Source organism: Zingiber officinale, chromosome 2B, assembly GCF_018446385.1.
Source record: "Zingiber officinale cultivar Zhangliang chromosome 2B, Zo_v1.1, whole genome shotgun sequence".
Lineage (NCBI taxonomy): Eukaryota > Viridiplantae > Streptophyta > Magnoliopsida > Zingiberales > Zingiberaceae > Zingiber > Zingiber officinale.
The window spans coordinates 139712583-139721341 of record NC_055989.1 but is presented as its reverse complement, the minus strand read 5'-3'; the positions used below and the strand labels follow the sequence as shown (position 1 = coordinate 139721341).

The window sequence follows — 8759 nt, the reverse complement described above, 5'->3', positions numbered from 1 at the left end:
ACTTTAGATTTGGTCTTTTTACTTTTTCTTTTATTTATTTCAAATTTTTAGAATTATTTTTTTTCTAAAAATTAATATAGATTTTTATCTTTCTTTTTGGAAATTAATTTTCTTTTTTAAAGTTAGTTTAGATTTTTTTTAAAATGAGTTCTTTTATTTGTTTTTTTTTCTGTTACAAATTTTCTATTACGATTTTTTCTTATTTTTTAGATTATTTAAATAAGAGTTTTTCCTTATTTTTTAAATTATTTAAATAAGAGTTAGGACTTGCAAAAGATAGTTTTATTTTTTAGATTAGATTATTTAAATAAGAGTTAGGACTTTGCAAGAATATAGTTGATGTTCATGTTAATGTTAATTTTGATTTAAATAAATAAATTTTTTCTATTTAAACCTAAAGATGATTCCTTTCTATTTACGAATTATCTTCCTTTTTTTTTTTTTTTTTTACAAACCTCTTATTTGAAAGTCTCACTCGCAATTTCTTCCCTGCTTCACATCTCCATTAAGAGTCTAGTTGTAGTGGATAAACTGTTGAAAAAGCTAAAGATAGCTTTATATGTTAATTTTGATTTAAATAAATAAATTTTTTCTATTTAAACCTAAAGATGATTCCTTTCTATTTACGAATTATCTTCTTCTTCTTCTTCTTCTTCTTCTTTTTTTTTTTTTTTTTTTTTTTTTTTTTTTTTGACAAACCTCTTATTTGAAAGTCTCACTCGGAATTTCTTCCCTGCTTCACATCTCCATTAAGAGTCTAGTTGTAGTGGATAAACTGTTGACAAAGCTAAAATATTTGATGTACTTATTAAAACTAACTTTAAAAATTCCTCATAAATGTAACAAATAATTCTTTTTCCCTAAAGCATCCTTGTTGCCTAATACTCGTTCATGGTGCAACTTATTCATACGATCCACAAACTTCACAACATATGTTTCCCTTCATTAAACTACTACAGCAGTAATATGGCTAAAGTCATACTTACGAAAAAGTCAAAACCCATAATCCAATGAAGTAGGTTGAGAACATATCACTAGCAAAGTCAAAATCTCTTATTCAAGTTTGGTTTATTAAATCACGACAGTTTATAGTTTATTGGGACAGACTGAAATCATCTCAACTTTGTAGTTCCTTGGTTTGAGCAGTGGTAGGCATGAGCATGTGTAGCAAGAGGGAAAGAACCTAGAGCAAAGGAGTCAGTCTGTTGAATCGTGCAATTGCTTCCCGCATCGATCACATGCTTGCGTAGGTGTTGGAGTCTCAGCATTTTGCTTCTGCTTCTGCATCTTGGGCAAGTCAATCTCCAACACATCACTGATAGCTTTTGATGCTTCGCTGATCTCCTCCAAGCTGAATAGGCATATAAATTCATCTGTCAGTGATCGACATATAACAATGCAGTTCGTAAGCATCCGCCAACCATTGAAGTTTCATAAATGGCACAAGAGGAACAAATTTTAGGTAAAGATGACCCGACAAGAAGAACAAGTTTCAGAAACGGCACAAGAGGAACCGATTTTAGGTAAAGATGACACAACAAGAACACATGCAAAAAATGCAAACTACAGTTTCAAACAAAAGCTTACAATCGCTTCGGCTAGAATTCAGTTACAGATTACTGACAATGAAGTCGCAATGAACTTTAAAAGGACAAACAGGGAAATCATTACCAAGGAAAACAAAGCTTTCTCATAAATAATAGAGGTCTGACCTGCATTACCGCTGTGCAACTACCCTGAACCTCTCGAGTCATAAATGCTACTACTTAACTGCTATTGTTTTCTAAAACAAGAAAAAACAGTGAATCCCCAACTCTTTGGGGCAGCCCAGATTATTTATCGAGCTATCCATAGTAGTACCTAAGTGAATCTTATCATTGTTATGATTGAGAGACTTGGAAGTGTCACCTTGTATATTATGGTCGTTGAGTATTGCACTAAAAATTTATCGATGAGAAAATTTCTCCTTACTGAGCAAGCTGCATAAACATGCCTGTCATCTACTGATCTACGTTTCATGTATCCGAATAAAATATCTTCTGAACATGGTATGTGGTAACTAAAGCTACAAAAATTCTTTTGCAACTCCAGAATATATGTGTACGCGTGTGTAAACAGAGAGAGAAGCTGACATCAAAGTCTTACCTTATGGTGAGAGGAGGAGCTAACCGAATAATGGTATCATGTGTTGGCTTTGCAAGAATCCCTCTCTCCTTCAATTTCATACATATATCATAGGCCGAAACAGGAGAGAGGGCTTTGTGGTTAAGATCTATGGCATTAAGCAATCCTTTTCCCCGAACTTCTTTTATTATCTGTGGGAATTGTAATTGAACTTTTCCTAGTTGATCCCTGAGCACCTGCCCCAATTGTTCAGCCCTGCACAAAAAAAAAAACAACAGTAGTGTCATCTTCTATTTTTTTTTTTTTTGATAAATTCAGCTATATCTGTTCTGACCTAGACAAACCTCAGCAAGGGCCTGAAACTCCAATCTAGTGCATATGTTATCACTACTTTGATTTATCAACATATAAACAACCATAAATTTGGATCATTAGCAAGAAACTACTAAAGTTGATTGCTTACCCACTTATCCAAAAGCTAGAAGTGTTATTCAATAACCAATTCATGTATTTATATGAGCTATACTTATAATACATTAAACCATAGTTCTCTTCTTTAATCTGCATAAATGGGTACACATGCTTGAGAAAAATAAGGACAGAAATAACAGTATAAAACTAAAATTTGTCACAGCATGAGAAGCCAAGCAACCACAGATAATACCTCTTGACGAGTTCTTCCTCCTTGATAACATCCAATGCAGCAACTGCTACAGCACTTGCCAACGGGTTTCCTCCAAAAGTACTGCCAATAACCATGCGTCATAAGTGCAAAGTGAAGATACCATTATGATGAATAAAGCACTTGACTAATATGGCATTTGATTCATTGAATTTTATAGTTAAAAGGGATTGTAGTTCTCATTCTTTGACTTGGTAAATGATAATATTCGGGAGGAATTAAAATCTTTGAAAGTTATTTAAGATACAAAATTCAATCTGAAAACATTTAACAAAATGTTCCTAAATTATGAAGCATATCATATTTTTTTGGTATGGATAATGTGTAATGTATATCGTTTGTGATTTCACCATCTCCATTCTCTGACACTAAATACATCAACAAATTGTTTATTCTTAATTAAATCCTGGATTTTCTGAATTCCAATGTTGGTTTAAATTAACTCAATCCAACAATTCTTAGGAAAGATAAACATGAAAACCGAGTGCAAACCTTCCGTGCTCTCCAGGCTGGATGCACAACATGATTTCCTTGTCAGCAAGAACTACACTTACTGGTATAACACCAGCTCCTAAGGCTTTTCCTAATATCTGATACACACAAGAGCTTGGATCAAAAGTTGTCACAAAATTGTAGTACAAGTAATAATGTTAAACATTCCTTAAGCGCCCTCAAGACACGAAAGGAAAAAAATAATAAAGCACACCTTGAAGCATCAAGGACATTCTAAATGATCCATTGCAGACAAGTAACATGTACGTCAACGTTAAAGTTATCTATAAAGGCTTACCACAACATCAGGTCGTATCATTTCCCAGTCACATGCTAGCATTCTCCCAGTGCGGGCTATACCAGTTTGTATTTCATCAGCAATCATCAGAATATTGTATCTAGAACATAGATCTCTGACAGATCTTAAATAACCATCTGGTGGTATTATGACCTGGAAGAAGCACAAAAGCCAACAAAGAATGAAGAAAGATGAGGTGCGGATATATTTCAGATCACAGTAGAGGGAGAATGAATGCAACAACAACAAGTCATACAAGTTCACCTATTAGCATTGGTGGATGATTTACATGTCCACCGTTACCGTGAAAAAAAAATAACAAACAAAAAAAGCTTCTTTTCAATGTTTTTGACCATCATTCCACAATTTAATGATAGTTTCACAATGAGACCTTTATATAAGGAGGAAATATGCAGCTGCTTCAGAAACTCCAGTATAAAGTTACTTGTACATGACATTAATAGTTTAATATAACATTCTTCCACAACTTATAAGCGTTAGGAACGTGCTACAGTTTGTCTAAAAATCATATTAAGATTAATTACAGGCATGCAGTAAACTTAGCAAAGAACAAATGAAAACAGTTTGAGAACCAAAGAATGTTTAAAGAAGTTGACTCCACATGAATTTGGATCTTCCTAAAACGATAAACCAAAATATATTATTGACAATTTTTTCACAAAATATGAATTTGAATTTTTTTTTTAACCAAACAAAGAAGTGGCAGGGCCTCAAGCATACATACTCCTGCTTCCCCTTGAATAGGCTCAAACAGAAAACCACAAATTTGCTCCCCGTGATCTGAAATTTGATTCCTTTATCATATTAAAATATCTGAAATGAAACATCAGAATTTGATTCTCGAGAAATTTCTTGTTGATTACTGACCTTTGAAGATTTTTTCTAGTGCATCAACATTACCAAATTTAACTTTGAGATGCCCTGGAACCAAGGGACCAAAATCACGAGTAGCATCATTGTCGCAACTCATAGATATTACCCCCACGGTCCGACCATGGAAACAACCACAACAAGAAACAATGAGAGCCTGCAAAATCACTACAATAGTGTTATTCGACCCATGGGAAACAGTTACAAATATGATAATAGAAATCCAAATTCAACTCAAGAAATAGTTCAATGGAACTTCCATTTCTCTAAAATGGCTAAAACTGACATTTTTTTTCTATTTTCCCCCATATCACCACAAACAACAAATATTTTGAGAAAAAAGAGATCAAATGAAAATTGTCTAAGTGCGGGAATGTAGTGAATATGTAGAAATTTTGTCAACGCATCTTTAAGCATTGACAAAATGAAGATATTCTCTGCAACAAGTGACCTCCCCATTCCTGTCATTGCTGAAGCAAAAAGGGCATGGATACATAAATCATGAAATTGAAGGAAGGATATGTTGCCTGAGCTTCTCCATAAGCTAGGATTCAATCCTGTTGAATTTAAACTAGGATTCAATCCTGTTGAATTTAAACTCAAAGACGGAAGCAAAATAGTGGTTAATTGGAGCAAGCTCATAATGTTTTCTTGCAAAGCATGTTCCCAGCTAGATTATCAACAACAAAAAAAATATTATTTATGGAGGATATGAGCTTGTAATGGCTATTGATTGAGATTAATTTTCCAGTATTATATATTGTAACCTAGTTATACCTAGAGATTATTGTATTCTAATTCTTGATTTATGCCTATGCTATTGGAACGTAGGTAAATTATAGGACACCCAAATAGGAATTGTCTCCGACAAATTATTTCCTAAAGTTTCTATATGATCAAAAGAGTAAATGTTTGACTCAATAATAGGGTAGTGTTGGGTGCCCAAAACAGCTAAGGCTGGAGTAGATGAAGTGTTTTCTTATTTACTTAGAACCGAGTTAATATCAAAGCAAGTTCAGCTCATGTGAATTGACAAAGAGAAGCGAGTTTGGGATGAGTACCGTCGGGGCTATACTCACCTTGGCAACATCAAAGAGAGTTCACCCCATGCAAATTGAGAAAGAGAAATTCTAGATGAGGAGTATCAGTGATATATTCAGCTCATCCTGATTGCAAAAAGTCCAAAGTGTTGTACTAAAATAAAAGGGTATAGGTCTTTGAATCCAAGAAATCCAAATGTCGATAAGAAAACAGCATAAGACCTTAGACCTGAGTAAAGCCAAAGGCCCAAGGAGATGTCCTAGAAAAAAAGGGGGGCATAAGTCCTTGGATCTAAAAACACATCCTAAAAGAAGAGAGCATAAGGCCTCCGACCTAAAGTAAAGCAAAGACAATCTGAGAAATCTAAAGATCCAAAGAGGTGTGCTGAAAAAAGGCACAAGTCCTCAAATTCAAGAATTCCAAAGCTCTAAAGAAAGAGATATAAAGAATGTGACCCATGAAATAAAGATGAATATCTAAAAGGTCATACTAAACGAAAAGGGCATAAGTTGCCAGATCCCAGAACTTCAAAGATCAAAAGTAACATTATAGAATAAAAGGTTACAAGTCCTCGAGTCAGAGTGGCCTGAAAATCTCCAACATATTGTACCAAATCATTTTGATCTTATAACTGAGGACATAATACTTGATACATGTCATGTATAGACAATAAATACCAACTTCATCGTCAAGTCATCAGCAAGCATATTTTATAAGTGCTGCTACTAGTAATAAAAAATTAGCATAACAAATAGTCATTGTGTTTGGAAAGGTTTACAAATTGCCATAACAGAATAAGCAGTTCATTGAGTTCTAGATTTTGGAGAAGTAAACAAAAATCTCTTGTTCTCCATACTTCTAAGTTTTCAGAATGTCCAGATTGTATTTTATGACAAACAACTCCTGTAGCAAATACGTCGTGGTACACAGAGTTTGAAGAATACTGTCCAGAACTAAGGTGATTGCATGCACGAACCATTATATTGACTATATAAAGTTATTTAAATAAACCACATTTGATATGAATTTACATCATGTAGAAGAAAAAAGATTTCTCATCTCTAGTGAAATCAGAATTTTAAACAAGTTGTCCATATCTAACCCATTAGTTGAGTCATTCAAGAGCATCAACAATGACATGGTTTCACTGGCATTCAAATTAACCAATCCTAAAAATATTTAGTTCCAATTGCATGACATGCAACCAGAAGAACATTAATGAGTAATAAATCTCCGTCTGTTAAAAATTATCACAGTCTAAATATTGTTGTTAATAAATGTCCTTTCCTTTTGAAAGCCTAACCTTATCCTGCGGGATCTTTTTCTTCTTGTAACCCCATTTTCTTGCCAGTTTCAATGCTGTTTCCACTCCTTCAGCCCCAGTATTCATAGGTAACATCATATCATATCCAAACAGTTGAGTAACGTGCTCAGCAAAAGTAGGAAATTTGTCATTATAGAAAGCTCTAGAGCTAAGAGTGAGCTTTTGTGCTTGTTCAATTAAAGCTTTCATAACTTTTGGATGACAATGCCCCTACAAAAGAAAATTTGAGAAGTCAAATTTAGTATCAGAAGATGTAAACAACAACACTGAAGCTGCTGAACAGCATCAGAACTGGATTACAACTAAAATAGCTTGATCATAGAATGAAAAAAAAGGAAGAAACTGTTGTCATCAGAAAACCTATTCTAATTTGAAAGAAGAAGAGAAAGTAGCTGACAGGGATCACATTGTCAAGTCTCGAGGGTTTGATCAGTATATGATTCTATTCTACAAGCAGAACACACCTGATTAACAGCAGAATAAGCTGATAAGAAATCAATGTACTTGTTGCCTTCTGGATCCCATACACATGTGCCACTTGCTTTAGAAAAAACCATAGGAATGGGATGGTAACTGTATATGACAGTAACGCACGGTTAAGCAAACAAAAGTGGCAGCTCAATAACCACATCAGTGTATAATAAATATCATCAATATCAGGTATACTAAAGGCTAAATTTATTTATTTTATTCTACTACCAAGGCTACATACATCTTATCTAATCAAATAAATCAAACCCTAGATTAGTTTAAGCATCGATCACGATGTTAATTCTGCATACCCCTGGAATAGAATTATTGAATCCTAATGCTTCCAGATCTTGGAGGATAGCGAATCAATCAAGAATTCGACCACGTAAATGCTATAGTTCAAGCCAAAGGACGTACTTTTTTGTCATTGTTTTGTGAGATAAACTTAGACAAGTAACCCACGCACAACTGAGAACAAGAGAATGAAGCAACAGGAACATCAAATAGAAAGAATCGAAGGTGGATGGCCACTGGATCCCTCCAGATCTTGCAGAAAACATCTATCAGCTAAACCTTAGATTGATCGCTAAAAAATCAACCTTTCGACGCTTAAAAAACAAAAAGGCGGAGGCCAACACGAAATGTTTTGGCATTTGCTTCGTGAGACAACCCTAGGCGTCTGCACCCGGATGCTAAACCGAACAAAATAGATGATGATCAGACGAGCACGGCTTACTTGTGAGCGCTGCGCTCCTGTTCCAACCGCATTAGCTCCTCCGACGAGGAAGGAGGAGGGGACTTGTGAGGAACAGCCGACATGGTTCTTGCGCCCACGATCCTGCTCGCCGCCACCTGCAGTTGCCTTCTGGAAGCAGCCATGTGTCTCATTATCATCGCCATCGTCGCAACTCGCAACCTGAGCAATTAGCAGCTTCCTGTCCTGGCGTCTCTCGTTACATTCCTATAAAGATGAAAGTCACTCCAAAATCACGACTTCGGATACGATATCATGTCGACGCGTGGCGTGAATTCATTAGCTGACTCGCGGTCCCACATCGACGTGTGCACTCGTTCCGTGTCTAATTGGTAAACTAAAAAGTTGTATATTTATCGTAATAAAATAATATTACGGAAAAGAAAGTGCGTTAAAAATTTAAAGAGAACTTCACGATATTTTTGTTTTTTTTTGGCAAAAAACAATCAAAGCAGTGACTATTTTTTTTTTAAATCATCAAAATCAAAAGCGTTACTTAAACTTAATAAAAAAATTAAAATCACCTTAAAATGATTATAATAGATATTAAATGTATGGACAGTGATCTTAACTATGCTAAAATTAGATTAATCAAATTTAAATAATTTTAATTAAATGTATTTTAAAAAATGATATAAAAATATAAGGTATAAAGTATTTTTATCATAATAAATTGATTTAT

General features: G+C 34.3%; 1 protein-coding gene across 1 annotated transcript; it reads right to left on the bottom strand.

Annotated features, from left to right (window-relative positions):
- Window positions 1-982: 982 nt before the first annotated feature.
- On the bottom strand, window positions 983-8271 carry LOC122047459 (ornithine aminotransferase, mitochondrial-like). The gene is made up of 10 exons (XM_042608783.1): window positions 8060-8271; window positions 7317-7425; window positions 6832-7062; window positions 4485-4644; window positions 4342-4397; window positions 3597-3749; window positions 3299-3396; window positions 2789-2869; window positions 2146-2379; window positions 983-1351 (listed from the first exon to the last, which is right to left on the bottom strand). Exons 1-10 carry the CDS (start codon window positions 8221-8223, stop codon window positions 1198-1200), a joined length of 1440 nt encoding a protein of 479 aa, XP_042464717.1. The 5' UTR covers window positions 8224-8271; the 3' UTR covers window positions 983-1197.
- Window positions 8272-8759: the final 488 nt, after the last annotated feature.

Bases quoted from the DNA above. Each gene is read 5' to 3' on its own strand.
- LOC122047459 (XM_042608783.1), bottom strand. From the start codon at position 8,223: ATGGCGATGATAATGAGACACATGGCTGCTTCCAGAAGGCAACTGCAG. The intron at 7,426-8,059 runs GTAAGCCGTGCT...TGTCATATACAG, and splicing joins CAGGAGCGCAGCGCTCACAA to TTACCATCCCATTCCTATGG. The intron at 2,380-2,788 runs GTATTATCTGTG...TTTTTTGTGCAG, and splicing joins GAGGAAGAACTCGTCAAGAG to GGCTGAACAATTGGGGCAGG.